The 22,029-nt window shown below is 42.8% G+C and overlaps 1 protein-coding gene across 1 annotated transcript in view; it reads left to right on the plus strand.

Annotated features, from left to right (window-relative positions):
• Window positions 1-22,029, plus strand: part of NCAPD2 (non-SMC condensin I complex subunit D2) — a 185,691-nt gene that overhangs the window by 159,741 nt on the left and 3,921 nt on the right. The window contains exons 14-15 of the mRNA XM_053692853.1: window positions 18,469-18,684; window positions 18,991-19,165. Coding sequence (XP_053548828.1) covers window positions 18,469-18,684; window positions 18,991-19,165 — 391 coding nt within the window. The remainder of the gene's footprint in view (window positions 1-18,468; window positions 18,685-18,990; window positions 19,166-22,029) is intronic.

Here is a 22,029-nt window from a genome sequence, read left to right on the forward strand (position 1 = left end):
TTTTCTGTGCTGAATGCTTGGAAATAGCGTTTAATTAGTACAGATAAAAGCTGCTCTGAGTCTTATGTCTCCTAGGATGATGCTGCTCTGGATATGCCACAGTTTCTCCTTAAATGTCCCAAGCCTCTATGGCGTCACATGCAGTGCCCTGTGGTTCCTCTCAATCTCCTAAAGGAGTGTATTTGCCCACAGATTTTGCAGCTCAGGTATCCTCTGCGGCTTACCTGGTTTTTTTTTTTTTTGTTTTTGTTTTTTTTTCCTTCCTTCCCACGGGGGAAATGCAAGAGGACATTTTAAAGTTCAGGTGTAGGGTTTCTGCTCCATTTTCTATAACGCAGGTCGTCCTCTATCCTGAGTCTGGTGAGGAAGATTTGCCGGTGGTTTCTCAGGGTAAAATCTCAGATTTGGACAGTATAATTCCTTCATCTGATGCTGAAGTCATATCCCTTTAGATGTATGCTTGCACACCTCCTGTACTGTTATAGGAGGTTTTAGCTACTTGGATGACATCTATATCCCTGCCGTTGTCAACCCTTGGAAGTTTTGTAAACTTGATCATTTCTATGATGTTCCTTCCTTTGAGGAAATGTTTATAGACGTGTTATGGAAATTTTCACAGGTGTAGGAGAAGCTAGGGATATCGGTCTCCCGTCCTTCAACAGTTTTTCCTGTTGCTGACTCAATTAAAATGCACGGTGTCCAAGGTAGAAGGGAGCTTTTCTACTATGGCTCAGATCTTTGATCCCTATGGAAGGTAGCTGCTCCTTTACAGATCCATGGATAAGGATTAGTGGTACAGCCTAAGCTTTATAGTTCTGCAGTTGCAGATTCTATACTTTTGTTTCCTTCACATCCACGCTTCTGGCATCTCCTTTTAAGGAGTCCTTATTTGGACTTAGTCTAGCAGAATTATCCTCTGACATTCAGGACTAAAGGAAAGTTTATTTTTCCGCTTTCTGCAGGGTCAGTCATGCCTTTTCGATTCCACATCTAAAGATTTCCTCCCGGTGGAAGATTTCTCTTTCTAGAGTATCTGCAATCCAACTAGAATGAGGCATTCCTTCAACTGGGTTCAGGTTCTTCATCTCTGGAAGTGATAGTTCCAGTCCCAGTTTGGGAACGGGTTCTTGGTACTTCCTCTAGTATCTCAGAATCTGATCTTCAAAGTAGTATCCTTTCTCCTTTGGTTCAAGAAGGCCTGTTCATAACGAACATAGACCTGAGAGATTTATTGTTCCCTTGATTGGGATCTTAAGTTTTCTGAGTTTGTCATCTTAGATAGACCTTTAGGTCTTGGGATATTGCAAGCGTTTTTTTTTTTATGGACAATATGGTTCAGGTATCATCCTTACTTTCAGCAAACTCTTTTTAGAGATCTTGTCCAATCATATTTTCCAGGGATGGGAATAAATCTGGAGTAGAGTTCCCTTGTTCCATCCACAAGGGTGATTTATTTGGGACTAACGCCACAATACCCTGAACGCACCCGATTCAGTCTGATCTAGAAAGTTATGCAGGGTCAGACCTGGTCAGTACTTAGATGGGAGACCGCCTGGGAACACCAGATGCGGTATGCTTGGACTTATTTAGATTCACTATCTAGGAGAAGATGTCTAACAGAGGTCAGATAATAAAGGATTTATTCATTTTCCCTTCTCTGCAGTCTACTGTCTGTCCAACAGCAAGCTCTGGTGGATAGTTTAGTCATCCTGCAACCAGGAGGTTGGGAGTTTGGATTTAGCTGCAGTTGATTTTACCTTCATTTTTCAGTGTCTCAATGTATGGAGGGAATTGGGTCTGATGGTTATCATGGACATCATTCCCTTTCTGTTTTGCTTAAAATGGAGAACATTCAGATCTGTCACAGAGGATAGATCTAGATCAGTCGACTAGAGACTCTCTCCCGTAGTGGTTTCTCAGGAGTGTCTGTCTCAGGGCACATGCTTCTAGAGACGTTCCTGGGTGATGTGACCACTGACGCCAGCCTTCTGGGCTAGGAAGCACTTTGGGTCTTGTTTAAGGTGCACGTATTATGGATTCTGGAGTGTCTGCTCTCCTCTTAACATCTTGGAGTTGAGAGCGATTTATAATGCTCTGTAGGCTTGGCCTTAGTTGTACATAGCTTGGTTCCAGTCGGACAATATCACCTCAACGGTTTACATCAACCACCAGGGAGGAATTCTGAGTTCCTTAGCAATGTAGAAGGTGACTTGGATTGTTCAGTGGGCAGAAGCTCACAATTGTTTATCTGCCATCCACATTCCAGGAGTGGACAACTGGGAAGCGGATTTCCTGAGCAGACAGATTTTTTTTTTTTTTCATCCTGGGGCACTCCATTTGGAGGTGTTTTCCAACTTAACCCTTAAATGGGGGGGCGGCGGCAGAGTTGGATCTGATGGCGTCTCGGCGAAATGCTAAGTTTCCAAGGTACGGTTCGAAGTCAAGAGATCCACAGGCCACTCTGATATATTCTCTGGGGTTTCCTTGGGATTTTAGGCTGACATACCAGTTTCCTCCTTTTTCCACGAGTCTCTGCTCGTATCAAACAGGAGAGAGCGTCGGTAATTTTAGTAGTTCCTGCGTGGCCTCGCAGGATCTGGTATGAAGAACTAGTGGAGATGATGATCTCCACCTTGGAGACTGCCTCTGAGGAAGGACCTTTTTGATCAGGGTCCCTTTCATCCAAATTTTTGTTTCTCTGAAGCTGACTGCTTGGAGATTGCACGCTTAGTTCTGTCTAAGCATGGTCTAAGAGTCAGTCATTGAGACCATGATTCAGGCTTGCAAGTCTGTTACGAGAAAGATTTATCATAAGATATGGTGTAAATATCTTATTGGTGTGAATCCAAGGGCTATTCTTGGAGTAGGGTCAGGATTCTTAGAGTTTTGTCTTTCTACAGGAAGGTCTGGATAAAGGTTTTGTCAGTCAGTTCTCTGAGGGGTCAGATTTCTGCATTATCTTTGCTTGTTGCTTACATCTGGCGGATGTGGCATGTGCAATCTTTTTGTCAGGCCTTGGTCAGTATCAGGCCTGTGTTTTTTTGTTTCTCCTCCTGGGAGCATTAACCTTTGTTCTTAAAGGGACAGTCAACACTCGAGGTAACATTATCCAATATTGAAAAATAAAAAACGAAGATCCACCTGCACCATACCCCTTTTGCCTTGCCTACTTGCTTCTTGTAGTAATCACTGTCGATAACTTCTCTAATACGAGGTAAATATGGCAGCCTAACTCCCCACACAGTTACGTAGCTACCTTCTTCAAATGATCAGCCAATCGGAATCCAATCCTCGGTCAGAAATTGCAAGCGCGTGTAATTATGTCGAGACGGAGACTTCCATCGAAGAGATACAGGATAATATTAAGGCGTTCAAGGTCGCCGATTCTTTCATTTGTGACGCCAATATGCAAATTATTCACCTGAACGCAAAGGTTTCAGGATTCTCCGTTTTAGCTCGCAGGGCTCTGTGGCTAAAGTCTTGGTCTGCGGACATGACCTCTAAGTTGAGGCTGTTGTCCCTGACTTTTCAAGGAAAGATCCTGTTTGGTCCAGGATTGTATTCGATCATTTCACGGTTACGGGAGCCAAGGGAGTTTTCCTACCGCAGGATAAGAAGGCTAAGCCTAAAGAATCTACTTTCTCTTGCAAGGTGTATCCAGTCCACGGATTCATCCTTACTTGTGGGATATTCTCCTTCCCTACAGGAAGTGGCAAAGAGAGCACACAGCAGAGCTGTCCATATAGCTCCACCCCCCAGTCATTCTCTTTGCCGCGTTAACGCACTAGGTTCTCTCTCAGTGAGGGTAAAGTGAATGTGGTGTTAGAATTGTAGTTTTATATCTTCAATCAAGAGTTTATTTTTAAATGGTACCGGTTTGTACTATTTACTCTCTAGCAGAAAAGTGATGAAGATTTCTGCTGAGAGGAAAATGATTTTAGCATGTTGTAACTAAAATCCACTGCTGTTCCCACACAGGACTGAGGAGTACCAGAAAACTTCAGTTGGGGGGAACAGTTTGCAGGCTTGACTGCAATGAGGTATGTTCAGTCATTTATTTCTAGACAAGACTGAGATAATGCTAGAAGACTGACAAGATCCCCATGTGGGGAGGGTAAGCTATGTTCTGAGACTTAGTATAGAATTGAATGCTTACATGACAGGGCTAAATAGGCTGGTTGACACTAATGCAGGGTAATCGATTATATATTAAGAAATACTCATTGGAGACACCTTTTTAAGCACTTTGGAGTGTTTTACTGGGGTTATTATCCACATGGCATAAATTTAGTCACTTAGAAGTGATTTTTGTAGGCCTCACAACTCTGGAGTGGGAGAGGCCTAATTTAGCTTGAAAGACAAGTTCATGCTGCTTCACAAGGAGGGCCCTGCTGCTGATTGAGGGCCTAGAAGAAGCTTTGTTTCCCCAAAACTGATCCCTAAGGGCAGGTAGGGCCACAGTAGTAAGCTGTGGCAAGGTGCTGTAGTTTAACCAGTTGTTGGCTTTAGGCTGCTCCGGTTTGGGCATTAAGGGGTTAATCGTTCTGAAACTTGCTGTGCAATCTTATTAAAGCCTTAGGTACATACTGTGAACATTTCAAAAGGATTGGTGCATTTTTCACTGTTTTGTAAAATTGTGTGCTTTTTATTTCTTAAAGGCACAGTAACGTTTTTTTCAAATTGTGTTTTTTATTTGATTAGTGTTTTCCAAGCTTGCTTGTGTATGCTACTAGTCTGTTAAACATGTCTGACACTAAGGAAAATCCTTGTTCAATGTGTTTAGAAGCCATGGTGGAACCCCCTCTCAGAATGTGTCCCAATTGCACTAATATGTCTATACTCTTTAAAGATCATATTGTTGCACTTAAAAATGTGGCCCAAGAGGATTCTCAGACTGAAGGTAATGAGGATAGTCCGTCTACCTCTCTCCATGTGTCACAACCAGTTACGCCCGCGCAAGCAACGCTTAGTGCGTCTGCCCCTATTACATTGCAACAACTAGCGACAGTTATGGATAATTCCCTTGCGGCCTTTCTATCCAAACTGCCAGTTTTTCCTACAAAGCGTGATAGCTCTGTTTTAAGAACAGATTATGAGCAGTCTGAAGCTTTGGTAGCCTTATCTGATGTACCCTCACAACGCTCTGAAATGGAGGTGAGGGATTTGATGTCTGAGGGAGAAATTTCCGATTCAGGAAAGGTTTCTCATCGGGCAGAGTCAGATTCATTAGCATTTAAATTGGAACACCTCCGCGTATTGCTCAGGGAGGTATTAGCTACTCTGGATGATTGTGACCCTATGGTGGTCCCAGAGAAGTTGTGTAAAATGGACAAGTACCTAGAGGTTCCTGTATACACTGATGCATTTTCGATCCCTAAGAGGGTTGCGGATATTGTTACTAGGGAGTGGGATAGACCAGGTGTCCCTTTTGTCCCTCCACCTATTTTTAAGAAAATGTTCCCCATAACTGACCCTAGGCGGGACTCGTGGCAGACGGTCCCGAAGGTAGAGGGGGCTGTTTCGACACTTGCTAAGCGCACAACCATACCAATTGAAGACAGTTGTGTTTTTAAAGATCCTATGGATAAAAAGTTAGGTTTACTTTAAGACAATCTTTGTTCAACAAGGCTTTCTTCTCCAACCTATTGCCTGCATTTTTCCTGTAACTACTGCAGCGGCTTTCTGGTTTGAGGCGCTGGAGGAGTCGCTCCAGACGGAGACCTCATATGACTAAATTATGGATAGAATTAAGGCTCTAAAGCTGGCTAATTCATTTATCACAGATGCTGCTTTGCAATTAGTTAAGTTGGCGGCAAAAAATTCAGGCTTCGCCATTATGGCACGCAGAGCGCTTTGGCTCTAGTCATGGTCGGCCGATGTGTCGTCAAAATCCAAATTGTTAAATATCCCTTTCAAGGGAAAGACCCTTTTCGGGCCAGAATTGAAAGAGATTATTTCAGAAATCACCGGGGGAAAGGGCCATGCTCTCCCCCAGGAAAAGCCTTTTAAGGCTAAAAACAAAGATAATTTTCGTTCCTTTCGTAATTTCAGGAGCGGTCCCGCTTCAGCCTCTACAGCTGCAAAGCAAGAGGGTAACGCTTCACAGCCCAAGGCAACCTGGAAGCCTTATCAGGGCTGGAACAAGGGTAAACAGGCCAAAAAGCCTGCAGCTGCTACCAAGACAGCATGACGGGGTAGCCCCCGATCCGGAACCGGATCTAGTAGGGGGCAGACTTTCTCTCTTTGCTCAGGCCTGGGCAAGAGATGTTCTCGATCCCTGGGCTTTAGAGATTGTTACCCAGGGATATCTTCTAGAATTCAAGGACTCCCCTCCAAGGGGAAGGTTCCATATTTCTCGTCTGTCTACAGACACGACAAAGAAGGAGCATTCTTACGCTGTGTAGAAGACCTACATAAAATGGGATTGATCCACCCAGTTCCAATTGCGGAACAAGGGCTGGGGTTTTACTCAAACCTGTTTGTGGTTCCCAAAAAAGAAGGAACTTTCAGACCAATCCTGGATCTCAAATTTCTAAACAAATTCCTCAGTCTCATCATTCAAGATGGAGACCATTCGGACAATCTTACCTATGATCCAGGAAGGTCGATATGACTACCGTGGATCTAAAGGATGCGTACCTGCATATCCTAATCCACAAAGATCATCCAGTTCCTCCGGTTCGCTTTTCTAGACAAGCATTACCAGTTCGTGGCTCTTCCATTCGGTTTAGCCACTGCTCCCAGAATTTTCACAAAGGTGCTAGGGTCCCTTCTGGCGGTTCTAAGACCTCGGGGCATAGCAGTGGCGCCTTATTTGGACAACATCTTAATTCAGGCGCCGTCTTTTCACAGAGCCAAGGCTCACACGGAGATTGTATTGGCCTTTCTAAGGTCTCACGGGTGGAAGGTGAACATCAAAAAGTGTTCCCTGTCCCCACTCACAAGGGTTCCCTTCCTAGGAACACCTATAGATTCGGTAGAAATGAAAATATTTCTGACGGAGGTCAGAAAGTTGAAACTTTTAACTACTTGCCGAGTTCTTCATTCCATTCCTCGACCATCTGTAGCTCAATCTGAGGGCGATATTTAACGCGCTTCAGGCATGGCCTCAACTAGCTGCGGCTAAATTCATAAGATTTCAGTCGGACAACATTACGACTGTAGCTTACATCAATCATCAGGGGGGAACAAAGAGTTCTCTAGCGATGAGGGAAGTAACCAAAATAATCAGGTGGGTGGAGGCCCACTCCTGCCATCTCTCAGCAATTCACATCCCAGGTGTAGACAACTGGGAGGCGGATTTTCTAAGTCGTCGGACATTTCACCCGGGGGAGTGGGAACTCCACCCGGAGGTATTTGCCCAGCTGACTCCGCTATGGGGCATTCCAGAGTTGGACCTGATGGCGTCCCGTCAGAACACCAAGCTTCCTCTCTACGGATCCAGGTCCCGGGACCCCAAGGCGGCATTGATAGATGCTCTAGTAGCGCCTTGGTCCTTCAATCTGGCTTATGTTTTCCCACCGTTTCCTCTTCTCCCTCGTCTGATCGCCAGAATCAAGCAGGAGAAGGCGTTGGTGATTTTGATAGCGCCTGCGTGGCCACGCAGGACTTGGTATGCAGACCTAGTGGACATGTCATCTGTCCCACCATGGACACTGCCAATGAGGCAGGACCTTCTAATACAGGGTCCGTTCAAGCATCCAAATCTAGTTTCTCTACGTCTGACCGCTTGGAGATTGAACGCTTAATTCTTTCAAAGCGTGGTTTTTCTGAGTCAGTTATAGATACTCTGATCCAGGCTAGAAAGCCTGTCACCAGGAAAGTCTACCATAAGATATGGTGGAAATATCTTTGTTGTTGTGAATCCAAGGGTTACTCATGGAGTAAGATTAGGATTCCCAGGATATTGTCTTTTCTCCAAGACGGTTTGGAGAAAGGATTGTCGGCTAGTTCTTTAAAGGGACAGATATCTGCTCTGTCTATCCTTCTGCACAAGCTGTTATCTTGGAAAGTTTTGTTTTTGGTAGCTATCTCTTCTGCTCGAAGAGTCTCAGAATTATCTGCTTTACAGTGTGATTCACCTTATCTGGTGTTCCACGCAGATAAGGTAGTTTTGCGTACCAAACCTGGTTGTCTCTCTAAGGTTGTGTCTAATAGGAATATTAACCAGGAAATAGTTGTTCCTTCTCTGTGTCCTAATCCATCTTCGAAGAAGGAACGTCTTTTGCATAATCTTGATGTAGTTCGTGCTTTAAAGTTTTATTTACAAGCAACTAAGGATTTCAGACAAACATCTTCTTTGTTTGTTATCTATTCTGGTAAGAGGAGAGGTCAGGAAGCGACTGCTACCTCTTTCCTTTTGGCTGAAAAGCATCATCCGTTTGGCCTATGAGACTGCTGGCCAGCAGCCTCCTGAAAGAATTACTGCTCATTCTACCAGAGCAGTGGCTTCCACATGGGCTTTCAAAAATGAGGCTTCTGTTGAACAGATTTGTAAGGCAGCGACTTGGTCTTCACTGCATACTTTTGCCAAATTTTACAAATTCGATACTTTTGCTTCTTCAGAGGCTATTTTTTTGGAGAGAGGTTTTGCAAGCAGTGGTGCCTTCCGTTTAATGTACCTGTCTTGTTCCCTCCCTTCATCCGTGTCCTAAAGCTTTGGTATTGGTATCCCACAAGTAAGGATGAATCCGTGGACTGGATACACCTTGCAAGAGAAAACAGAATTTATGCTTACCTGATAAATTACTTTCTCTTGCGGTGTATCCAGTCCACGGCCCGCCCTGGCAATTAAGTCAGGTAAAAAATGTTTTGTTTAAACTACAGTCACTACTGCACCCTATAGTTTCTCCTTTGGCTTCTTAACCTTTGGTTGAATGACTGGGGGGTGGAGCTAGGGGGGGAGCTATATGGACAGCTCTGCTGTGTGCTCTCTTTGCCACTTCCTGTAGGGAAGGAGAATATCCCATAACTAAGGATGAATCCGTGGACTGGATACACCGCAAGAGAACGTAAATTTATCAGGTAAGCATAAATTCTGTTTTTTGTCCCTTTCGTGCGGACAAGGCCCAGTGCCAGCAGCCCCGCCACAAAAGCGGACCAGTCCAAGGGAACTTGGAAACCTGTTTAATCTTGAACAAGTCCAAGCAGAACAAGAAGCCAGCTGAGACAAAATCGGCATGAAGGGGTGGACCAAGTACGGGGCAGATTATCTCTCTTCTCCGAAGCCTGGTTGCAGGATGTTCAGGACACTTGTGTTCTGGAGGTTGTCGCCCAGGGTTACAGGATAGGGTTAAAGGATTACTTTCTTTTATAATTTTTAAGCTAAACAACTAACATATTAAAGTTAATAAACATTAATTAAAACCTACTGACCTATATTTTCTCCAAAACGAAGTTTCATAGCGTTCTAAAAGTTATATCTTTTATTCGCCGATGTCACGTTATCCTACCCACTATTTTCAGCACTGCATGTTAAAAATACTTAAACCAATAACTTTGTGTTTAAAGCGCCATTTTGAAACCTAGGTATTGTAAACGGATTGGTACAGAGCAAAGGATACCGACGGAGTGGGTTTGGAAAACAATTAAATTTGCAGACAAGATTTCTGATATACGGTAGAGATATATTAATGAAATGCTATTGATAAAAAGCGTATTTGGGGTAGTTAGTTAGTAACAGGCATAGAAAATATTTACTTACAGTGGCCCTTTAATGTCCCATCCGCCCAGGGGCAGATTCCTCCTATCAAAACTGTCTTCAAGACTGGAAAAGAGAGGCCATTCTAGAATGTGTGAGGGATCTCTCCTCTCTAGGTGTTATCGTACCAGTACCCCCAAACAGAAAGGGGTCTAGGGTACTACTACTATTCAAATATTTGTGGTTCCAAAGGAGGGCATGTTCCGCATGATTCTGGACCTAAAGCGTTTAAACAAGTTTCTGGCAGTTCCATCGTTTAATATGGAAACAATCAGATCTGTTCTGCCCCTAGTTCAAGAGGGGACAGTTTATGACAATAGACTTGAAAGATGCTTACTTTCATGTTCCAATTCACAGGGACCACTTAAAGTTCCTAAGATTTGTGTTTCTGGACCAACACTTCCAGTTTTTGGCCCTTCTCTTTGGTCTGGGGGTGCTACTAACAGTGGCCAGATCAAGGGGCATTGCTGTGGCGCTATATCTGGACGACATCCTAGTCCAGGCTCCGGCGTTCAGCTCTTCAGAGGATCATTCAAGGGCTCTTCTTTTCTTGCTCCAGTCTCACGTTTGGAATATCAACTCGGGAGTTCCCTGGTTCCCAGCAACAGGGAGGAGTTCCTGGGCACGATAATACTGTCCATGAAATTATTTCTCACAGATCAACGGCGCAGGAAGATTGCGTCCACCTGTCTTGCCCTTCAGTCCTACTCAAGCCCTTCCGTGGCTCAGTGTATGGAGATAATCGGGCTCATGGTTTCCAGCATAGACGTCATCCCTTTCGCCAGGTTCCTTCTCAGACCTCTTCAATTGTTCATGTTGAGACAGTGGAACGACAATAATTCAGATCTATCTCAGCGGATATCCATGGATGCTCAGACTAGGGACTCCCTCTCTTGGTGGATCCGTCCGGAGAATCTGATCCTTCTTGAGACTGTCCTTGGAGATTGTGACCACGGACACGAGTCTGGCAGGCTGGGGGAGCCGTTTGGGGTGCCAGGATGGCACAAGTAAGATGGACCCGGGAGGAGTCTCTCCTTCCGATAAATATTCTGGAACTTTGGACAATTTGCAATGCTCTGAGGGCGTAGCCTCTTCTGGGGTCTTTCAGCTTAATCAGGTTCCAGACTAACATTACCTCGGTGAATTACGTCAACCATCAGGGGGTACGAGGAGCTCCCTAGCAATGAGGGAGGTATCTCGGATTTTGGAGTGGGCGAAGACCACAGCTGCTTGCTCTCGGCGATCCACATTCCAGGTGTGGACAACTGGGAGGCAGACTTTCTCAGCAGGCAATCCTTCCATCTGGGGGAATGGTCTCTTCACCCCGAAGTGTTTGCGGAGGTTTGTCTCAGATAGGGAATGCCGGAGATAGATCTCATTGCGTCCAGACTAAGTTGCAAGCAACCACGATAAGGATTGAGGTCGAGGGATCCCCAGGCAGAGCCGATAGGTGCCTTGGGAATTCAGCCTAGCTTACATTTTTCATGTAATTAGCAAGAGTCCAAGAGCTAGTGACGTATGGGATATACATTCCTACCAGGAGGGGCAAAGTTTCCCAAACCTCAAAATGCCTACAAATACACCCCTCACCACACCCACAATTCAGTTTTACAAACTTTGCCTCCCATGGAGGTGGTGAAGTAAGTTTGTGCTAGATTCTACGTTGATATGCGCTTCGCAGCAGGCTGGAGCCCGGTTTTCCTCTGTGTGCAGTGAATGTCAGAGGGATGTGAAGAGAGTATTGCCTTTTTGAATTCAATGGTCTCCTTCTACGGGATCTATTTGATTGGTTCTCTGTTATCGGTCGTAGAGATTCATCTCTTACCTCCCTTTTCAGATCGACGATATACTCTTATATATACCATTACCTCTACTGATTCTCGTTTCAGTACTGATTTGGCTTTCTACTACATGTAGATGAGTGTCCTGGGGTAAGTAAGCCTTATTTTTTGTGACACTCTAAGCTATGGTTGGGCACTTTTATATAAAGTTCTAAATATATGTTTAAACATTTATTTGCCTTGATTCAGGATGATCAATATTCCTTATTTCAGACAGTCAGTTTCATTATTTGGGATAATGCATATTAATTAAAACATTTTTTTCTTACCTTAAAAATTGACTTTTTTCCCTGTGGGCTGTTAGGCTCGCGGGGGCTGAAAATGCTTCATTTTATTGCGTCATTCTTGGCGCAGACTTTTTTGGCGCAAAAAAATTCTTTGTCATTTCCGGCGTCATACTTGTCGCCGGAAGTTGTTCGTGTTTGCGTCATTTTTTTTTACGTTTTGCGCCAAAAATGTCGGCGTCACCGGATGTGGCGTCTTTCTTGGCGCCAATAATGTGGGCGGCTTTTTTGGCGCTAAAAATGTGGGGTCATTTTTGTCTCCACCTTTTTTCTCACATTATTTAATTCTCATTTTTCATTTGCTTCTGGTTGCTAGAGGCTTGTTCATTGGCATTTTTTCCCATTCCTGAAACTGCCTTTTAAGGAATTTGATAGATTTTGCTTTATATGTTGTTTTTTCTCTTACATATTGCAAGATGTCTCAGATTGACCCTGGATCAGAAGCTACTTCTGGAAAAACGCTGCCTGATGCTTGTTCCACCAAAGTTGAGTGTATCTGCTGTAAACTTGTGGTAACTGTCCCTCCGGCTGTAGTTTGTGATGAATGTCATGATAAGCTTGCTAATGCAGATAGTATTTCCATTAGTAATATACCATTACCTGTTGCTGTTCCATCAACATCTAATACTCAGGATGTTCCTGTTAATATAAGAGATTTTGTTTCTAAATCTATTAGGAAGGCTATGTCTGTTATTCCTACTTCCAGTAAAAGTAAAAGGTCTTTTAAAACTTCACATTTTTCAGATGAATTTTTAAATGAACATCATCATTCTGATTTATCTGTTTCTGATGATGATTTTTCTGGTTCAGAGGATTCTGTCTCAGATATTGACTGCTGCATCGGACGCGATCCCCTTTGCTCGTTTTCACATGCGACCTCTTCAGCTTTGTATGCTGAACCAGTGGTGCAGGGATTATACAAAGATATCAGTTAATATCTTTAAATCCGATTGTACGACACTCTCTGACGTGGTGGACAGATCACCATCGTTTAGTTCAAGGGGCTTCTTTTGTTCTTCCAACCTGGACTGTGATCTCAACAGATGCAAGTCTGACAGGTTGGGGAGCTGTATGGGGGTCTCTGACAGCGCAGGGGGTTTGGGAATCTCAGGAGGCGAGATTACCCATCAACATTTTGGAACTCCGTGCGATTTTCAGAGCTCTTCAGTCGTGGCCTTTTCTGAGAGAATCGTTCATTTGTTTTCAGATGGACAATGTCACAACCGTGGCATATGTCAATCATCAAGGGGGGACTCACAGTCCTCTGGCTATGAAAGAAGTATCTCGGATACTTGCTTGGGCGGAATCCAGCTCCTGTCTAATTTCTGCGGTTCACATCCCAGGTGTAGACAATTGTGAAGCGGATTATCTCAGTCGCCAGACGTTACATCCGGGCGAATGGTCTCTTCACCCAGAGGTATTTCTTCAGATTGTTCAAATGTGGGGACTTCCAGAAATAGATCTGATGGCTTCTCATCTAAACAAGAAACTTCCCAGGTATCTGTCCAGATCCAGGGATCCTCAGGCGGAGGCAGTGGATGCATTGTCACTTCCTTGGAAGTATCATCCTGCCTATATCTTTCCGCCTCTGGTTCTTCTTCCAAGAGTGATCTCCAAGATTCTAAAAGAGCGTTCGTTTGTTCTGCTGGTGGCTCCAGCATGGCCTCACAGGTTTTGGTATGCGGATCTTGTTCGGATGGCTACTTGCCAACCTTGGACTCTTCCGTTAAGACCAGACCTTCTATCTCAAGGTCCTTTGTTCCATCAGGATCTCAAATCATTAAATTTGAAGGTATGGAGATTGAACGCTTGATTCTCAGTCATAGAGGTTTCTCTGACTCCGTAATTAATACTATGTTACAGGCTCGTAAATCTGTGTCTAGGAAGATATATTATCGAGTCTGGAAGACTTACATTTCTTGGTGCTCTTCTCAATTTTCCTGGCTTTCTTTTAGAATTCCTAGAATTTTACAATTCAGGATGGTCTGGATAAAGGTTTGTCTGCAAGTTCTTTGAAAGGACAAATTTCTGCTCTTTCTGTGTTTCACAGTGATCAGTAAGGTGTTACAATGAGCGCCTGCTACTAAGATGACCCTTAGCTCTAATAAATTGACCCCTAGCGGTCAAATAGAGGTGAAAAATCGGAATAATGTATATCAAAGCGCCAAACAACAATGGCAGGGTCTGGAGAATATCAATAAAACAATCTGTATTACTCAAATATATGCATTTTAATAAAAGATATTAAAACAATAATACAATAAAAACAATAAAACAAATAATCAAGGATCCAAGATTTTACAAATGGTCTTTACAATGAATTTAAAAAGCCCAATTTCTTGGGTTACAACATGAATAAGATATACCTAGTGTGTGATTGTCTGTTTGTCAGTAGACCTTAGGTCGTGTTGATACGGTGATCTTAGATTGTTGTTCCAAATAACAACTGGTATCTAAGTGATTACTAATGTGTTTCCTCCTAATTTGCCATTAAGTTCGCAACAGATTTGCGTGAGAAAAGTGGTTTAGAAGCTGGAAGAATTGTGGACCTTTGTATGAAATTTTTTTTTTTTTTTATCAAAATTATATGTGCGTGAATATCAAAAACTCATATAAATTTGTGAATGTGAAGTGCTGTTCTTTCACATTCACAAATTTATATGAGTTTTTGATATTCACGCACATATAATTTTGATATTCAAAAAAAAATTTTTTTTTCATACAAAGGTCCTCAATTCTTCCAGCTTCTAAACCACTTTTCTCACGCAAATCTGTTGCGAACTTATTGGCAAATTAGGAGGAAACACATTAGTAATCACTTAGATACCAGTTGTTATTTGGAACAACAATCTAAGATCACCGTATCAACAGGACCTAAGGTCTACGGACAAACAGACAATCACACACTAGGTATATCTTATTCATGTTGTAACCCAAGAAATTGGGCTTTTTAAATTCATTGTAAAGACCATTTGTAAAATCTTGGATCCTTGATTATTTGTTTTATTGTATTATTGTTTTAATATCTTTTATTAAAATGCATATATTTGTGTTTCACAGAAAGATTGCTAATCTTCCTGATATTCATTGTTTTGTACAGGCTTTGGTTCGTATAAAACCTGTCATTAAGTCATTCTCTCCTCCTTGGAGTTTGAATTTGGTTCTGGGGGCTTTACAAGCTCTTCCATTTGAACCTATGCATTCTCTGGACATTAAATTACTTTCTTGGAAAGTTCTGTTCCTTTTGGCCATTTCTTCTGCTAGAAGAGTTTCAGTGTTATCTGCTCTTTCTTGTGAATCTCCTTTTCTGATTTTTCATTAGGATAAGGCGGTGTTGCGGACTTCATTTAAATTTTTACCTAAAGTTGTGAACTCTAACATTAGTAGAGAAATTGTGGTTCCTTCATTGTGTCCTAATCCTAAGAATTTTAAGGAAAGATCGTTGCATTCTTTGGATGTAGTTAGAGCTTTGAAATATTATGTTGAAGCTACTAAAGATTTCCGAAAGACTTCTAGTCTATTTGTTATCTTTTCCGGTTCCAGGAAAGGTCAGAAGGCCTCTGCCATTTCTTTGGCATCTTTGTTAAAATCTTTGATTCATCATGCTTATGTCGAGTCGGGTAAAACTCCGCCTCAAAGGATTACAGCTCATTCTACTAGGTCAGTTTCTACTTCCTGGGTGTTTAGGAATGAAGCTTCGGTTGATCAGATTTGCAAAGCAGCGACTTGGTCTTCTTTGCATACTTTTACTAAATTCTACCATTTTGATGTGTTTTCTTCTTCTGAAGCAGTTTTTGGTAGAAAAGTACTTCAGGCAGCTGTTTCAGTTTGATTCTTCTGCTTATAATTTCAGTTTTTTTCATTATAAGATTAAACTTTATTTTGGGGTGTGGATTATTTTTTCAGCGGAATTGGCTCTTTATTTTATCCCTCCCTCTCTAGTGACTCTTGCGTGGAAGATCCACATCTTGGGTAGTCATTATCCCATACGTCACTAGCTCATGGACTCTTGCTAATTACATGAAAGAAAACATAATTTATGTAAGAACTTACCTGATAAATTCATTTCTTTCATATTAGCAAGAGTCCATGAGGCCCACCCTTTTTTGTGTTGGTTATGATTTTTTTGTATAAAGCACAATTATTCCAATTCCTTATTTTTTATGCTTTTGCACTTTTTTCTTATCACCCCACTTCTTGGCTATGCGTTAAACTGATTTGTGGGTGTGGTGAGGGGTGTATTTGTAGGCATTTTGAGGTTTGGGAAACTTTGCCCCTCCTGGTAGGAATGTATATCCCATACGTCACTAGCTCATGGACTCTTGCTAATATGAAAGAAATGAATTTATCAGGTAAGTTCTTACATAAATTATGTTTTTTCCACCGTTACTACTTCTACCTCGTATAGTGGCACGCTTCAAGCAAGAGCGAGCTTCGGCCATCCTGATTGCCCCATTGTGCCCGCGGAGGACGTGGTTTGCGGATTTGGTGGGGATGTCATCCTCCCCACCATGGAGGTTACCCTGTCACATGGATCTGCTGGAACAGGGTCCCTTTCAACATCAAAATCTCGCTTCTCTGAGGCTGACTGCGTGGAGATTGAATGCTTAGTCTTAGCCAAGAGAGGTTTTTTTGAGAGTGTGATTGACGCTCAAGTTCAGGCAAGGAAACCAGTCACTCGTCGCATCTACCATAAGGTGTGGAGTACTTGTCCTGTTGTGATAAGCATAGATATCCTTGGCACAAGGTGAAGGTATCCAGGATTCTGTCCTTTCACCAAGAAGGTTTGGAGAAGGGTCTTGCTGCCAGTTCCTTAAAGGGTCAGTTGTTGGCATTATCACTCTTGTTGCACAGAAGACATCGCTGAGCTCCCTGACATTCAATTTTTTGGAGCTTAAACTTGGTCCTTAAGGTTTTGCATAGGGTTCCGATTGAGCCTATGCATTATATTGACATTAAGATTCTGTCTTGAAAAGTTGGCTATTGAATCAGCACGCAGAGTATCTGAGCTAGCTGCCTTGCAATTCGAGTCTCCTTATCTGGGTTTTCATGTGGATAAGGCTGTTCTTTGCACCAGTCTGGGGTTTCTTCCCAAGGTGGTGTCTAACCGTAACCTCAATCGGGAAATAATTGTTACTACTTTGTGTCCTAACCCTCCTAAGGTGAGGTTTCTCCATAATCTGGATGTGGTTCGTGCCTTGAAGTTCTATCTTCAGGCTACAAAGGATATTAGACAGTCTACATCTCTTATTGTGGTGTATTCCAGGAAGCGCAAGGGGCAGAAGGGCCTCTTCTACTTCTTTGTCCTTTTTGGTTGAGGGGCTTGATTCGCTTGGCCTATGAGACAGCGGGACATAAACCTCCTCAGATGATTACTGCTCATTCAACTAGAGCTGTGGCTTCATCTTGGGCCTTCAAGAATGAGGCCTCTATGGAGCAGATTTGTAAGGCGGCTACCTGGTCCTCCTTACACTTTCACAAAGTTCTACAAATTTGACGTTTTTTGTTTCTGCAGAAGCTGTTTTTGGGAGAGAGGTTTTACAGACTGTGGTGCCCTCAGATTAGGGTCTACCTTTTTACCCTCCCGGTTTCATTCAGTGTCCTCTAAAGCTTGGGTATATGTTTCCCAAAAGTAATGAATGAAACCGTGGACTTTCCTCGCCTTTTAGATGGAAAACATAAATTATGCTTACCTGATAATTTTATTTCCATTGTGGGGAGGAGAGTCCACGGCTCCCGCCTGTAACTCCAGTGGGCAGACCTAAAATTAAATTTTCTTCTGGCACCATTTATACCCTGATATTTCTCCTACTGTTCCTTGTTCCCTCGGCAGAATGACTGGGGGATGAGGGGAGTGGGGGAGATATTTAAGCCTTTGGCTGGGGTGTCTTTGCCTTCTCCTGGTGGCCAGGTTCTGAATTCCCAAAAGTAATGAATTAAGCCGTGGACTCTCCTCCCCACCATGAGAACAAATAACAAATTGCTTACCTGATCATTTTATTTCCAACAGTAATTGATGATTCCGTGGACTCACCTTCTCTTAGGAAAGAAAACAATTCATGGTTACCTTATAAATTTAGTTTAGTTCCTGATACAGTGAGCCCACAGCCCGCCCTTTATTTTAAGACCGTTATTTTTTCACTTAAAGCTCTGGCACCTCTACACCTTGTGTTGCTGCTTTTTCTCCATTTACCTTCGGTCGAATGACACGGGTTGGAGGGAAGGGAGGTGATACTTAACAGCTTTGCTGTGGTGCTCTTTGCCGCCTCCTGCTGGCCAGGAGTGATATTCCCAACAGTAATTGATTTCGTGGACTCGCCGTATCCGGAAATAAATACATTTATCAGGTAAGCATAAATTTAGTTTTTCTTTGAGTTTGTAACAGACTGTGCTCACCTTACACTGACCCCAGGATTGTTAAATAGGATTAGAGTGTTTCACATAGTTTTCAGGACTCGGTGACACTCCAATTTAGGAGTCTGACAGTGCTAATAATGCACACCCTGTCTGTGGCCCCATACTAGTGACCTTAGACACGGCTTACTCACTACTTTTGTCAATGCCTGGTCTTGAGGCCAGAGAAGGTTTATGGCTCTGCCTATACTGTGACACACTGCAGTTAGTTTTCCTTCTACTTTTGCAGTAACTCTGCAAGAATCTACAGCTCCTAGTGACGAGAGACCTGATGATGCCCCTCAAGATAAGGAAACTGAGTCTGTAGCAACATCACCGGAAGCTTCTGATCTGGGCAAACAGGAAATGCTGGTGCAGTATCTGACAGATGCCCATCACTTTGCTTTGAAGATTGAAGAAGCGATTGATGTGATCAGCAGAATGATGTATGAGCCAGCTGTGTCAGGTGTGTACTAGTTGGCTGCTCGATGCATTGCCCAGTATCCTGTATGTGTATATACCTAGCCGTAGCATGAGCACCCTGGTGCACTATGACATTCCTAGTGGTCCTTGTATGTGTGGCTCATTAGACACTCCTGGGGGCACTGGGACCATCCTAGGGACGTGTGTTGCATGTGCTTGATAGATGTACACACTACTGTTTTAATATACATGCGTGTGCACACTGCACAGATAACAACATTGGTGACCCTTCATGAGGAATATCCTTAATGTTTTGTTTTTTTCCTCTCTCCACCCTCACCCCCTCCAGTGGTGCAGGAAGTCATTGAGTTCTTTGTCACCGTGTCACAGTTTGGGGTTTCCCAGGCTTTACTTGGTGTTCGTCGCATGCTTCCACTGGTCTGGTCAAAGGAGCCTGGCGTTCGAGAAGCTGTGATTGGTGCCTACCGGCGGCTCTACCTCAGCCCGAGCAGAGAGTCTGAGCGGTAAATACTTCTCCTGTGGTTACCCATTAGCCTGATCTACTTACTGTACATGTTAGCAACATGCACACTCCAATGATGTTTGTGCTATGAAATATCCTTCCTATACCTTTATATAACTTTTAGACACTTTTTTTTTTTTTTGGGCCATTTTAAAGTTCCCCACCTCTAGTAATTGGTACCACCATATTCACTGCTGATGTGTCTCCTACAGTGAAACGTAGGTTCCAGATTTGCAGCACCCATGATTAGAGGGAGGCACATGAAATGTATTTATGTATTAATTTCACTTAAGTTCTCTCTACTTTACTTGTGATCATGGTCTAGTTCCTGCTTAAAGGGACAGTATACACTCATTTTCATATAACTGCATGTAATAGACACTACTATAAAGAATAATATGCACAGATACTGATATAAAAATCCAGTATAAAACTGTTTAAAAACTTACTTAGAAGCTGTCACTTTGGCTCTGTTGAAAAGGTAGCTGGAAAGCCCACTGCAAGTGGCAAATAAGACACTCCCCCCCTCCCCCTTCTTTTGCATATGAAAAGACCCTTTACACAAACAGGAGCAAGCTGGAGTAGGTAGTCGAGCGTATTCACATAAAACTTTGGGGCTTGGTTAGGAGTCTGAAAATCAGAGCAATGTTATTTAAAAATAAGCAAAACTATACATTAATTAAAAAAAAAAACTTTATGGGCTATATAAATAGATTATCTACAAAACATTTATGCAAAGAAAAAATGAGTGTATAATGTCCCTTTAATTTCCTTTTATCCTTATTTCTTTGACACAATGAGTCCACAGATCATCTTAATTACTAATGGGATATTCACCACCTGGTCAGCAGGAGGCGACAGAGCACCACAGCAAAGCTGTTAAATAGCTCCTCCCTTCCCTCCCACCCCAGTCATTCTTTGCCTATGTTAGTGATAGGAAGTGCTAAAGTGAGGTGTTAGAAAAGATTCTTCTATCAAGAGTTTATTATTTTTAAAGTAGTGCAAGATTGTGCTGCTTTGTTCTAGGGTGTAGCCGTAGTCCATATCAGTCTCTTCAGTTTACCTTTGGTGGCTTTAGAGCAATGGGAGCTTGTGGGACATAATTCTCACTGCGCCTCCCATGTTTAATGCTGCCCTAATTTCCTATAGTCTGAGGGATATGTCTCAGTCTTTGGTTTCTTTACAGGTCGATGTGAAGAGGAGGACCTCTCAAACCTGTGAACTGCCTTACTGTCAGGCAGTAATATGAGGTAAGTGCTACTTTTTAATTTTCTGGGGCAGGAGACAACTCAGAAGAAAGTTAGCATATTGGATCTACCTTACACATAAAGGGCTCAAGACAATGGGGCACTTTATTGCTTATTATAAACTCCTAGACGGGAGAGTACTGCAGACAGATTTATTAGCAGGCACTGGGGCTGGTTAGAGCGCTTCACTTAGGGCTACAGTGTTTTTTTTTCTCTGAGGGGTTAACATGAATACATTTCCCTGGGAGAAAGCATTTACTTTTGTCTACGCCCACGATGGGCGGATCTCACTGTCTGCGCGCCACTTCTATGTGCTTCAGTCTGGGGGATATATCGAGTAGGATTTGTCTAGGAGAGCATGTTCCGTGCTAGACATGCGTTCCTAGGACCGGACTGTGACTAAGTTCCTTCTTGCATTACAGCTGATCGTCTGCGTAGAGTGAAGTCCTTCATCTTTTGGCCAGCGAGGTAGGCACCTCAGTAGTGTAGTTGACTTTGGAGGTGATATCTGTAATATCTTTTTTTTGTTTTGCTAGTTTACACAGACTGCAGTAAAAAACTTTACCGTTTAAATTTAAAGAGGCAGGAAAGTTTTTTGAGATTAATGTTATAGTAAATTAAGATTTTTATTTGATTTTTTTTGCTAAGTGTGAACTAGTATGGATCAAGGGACTTTGTAAAATGTTCCTTGCTATTTGTTTTTTAATGCCATTGTGGAACCACCAATACCTTTCTGTCCTTCATGTATTGAGAGGACATTAAGTTATAAGGAAAAAAAATTCTGAGCTTCTAAAGCAGATGTTGTCCAGGAATCTAATGATAAAGTACAGTATATGCCGCAGCTCTCGCCTCAAGCATCCCAAGTTTTACCGCTCTCACAAGCCCTGCACCTCCTCTCTAGTTACTTTAAGGGACATTGCATCTCTCATGTCTTCTACAATTTCTGATGCGCTGTCTGCTTTCCCAATGTTGCAGGTAAAGCGTGGAGAGGAAGATCAGACACTCGGTAAGCGAGGTTTCTGATGCAATTGTTGCGAAGGTCTCTCAGAAGCCTGAGGAGGAGGATGCCGTGGTAGCATCTGAAGGTGAAATTTCAGATTCGGAAAGTGTAATTCCTCTTGCTGATACTGAAGTTTTATTTTTTTTAGATTTAAGCTAGAGCACCTCCGGCTATTACTTAAGGATGTTTTAGCTACTTTAGACGACAGCGACTCCACGGTAGTGGTTGTTCCTAAGAAGTCCAGTAAGCTGAACAAATTTTGAGGTTCCTTCCTTGACAGACGTGTTTCTGGTCCCTGACCGAGCTTCTGAGATTATTACTAAGGAGTGGGAGAGACCAGTGCCCAAAGTGGAAGGGGCTATTTCCACCCTAGCTAAGAGAACTACTATTCCCATAGAGGTTAGTTGTGCCTTCAAAGATCCTATAGACAAAAAGTTAGAGGGTCTACTCAAGAAGATGTATGTGCCATGGCAGCCAGCTGTGTGCCTTGCTACTGTCACTAGTGCAGCGGCATATTGGTTTGATGAGCTGTCTGATGCTTTCAGGACAGACTTTTTTGGATGATATCCAAGATAGGATAAAAGCTCTTAAATTATCTAATTCCTTTATTACGGATTC

The sequence above is a fragment of the Bombina bombina genome, chromosome 9 (genome assembly GCF_027579735.1).
Source record: "Bombina bombina isolate aBomBom1 chromosome 9, aBomBom1.pri, whole genome shotgun sequence".
NCBI lineage: Eukaryota > Metazoa > Chordata > Amphibia > Anura > Bombinatoridae > Bombina > Bombina bombina.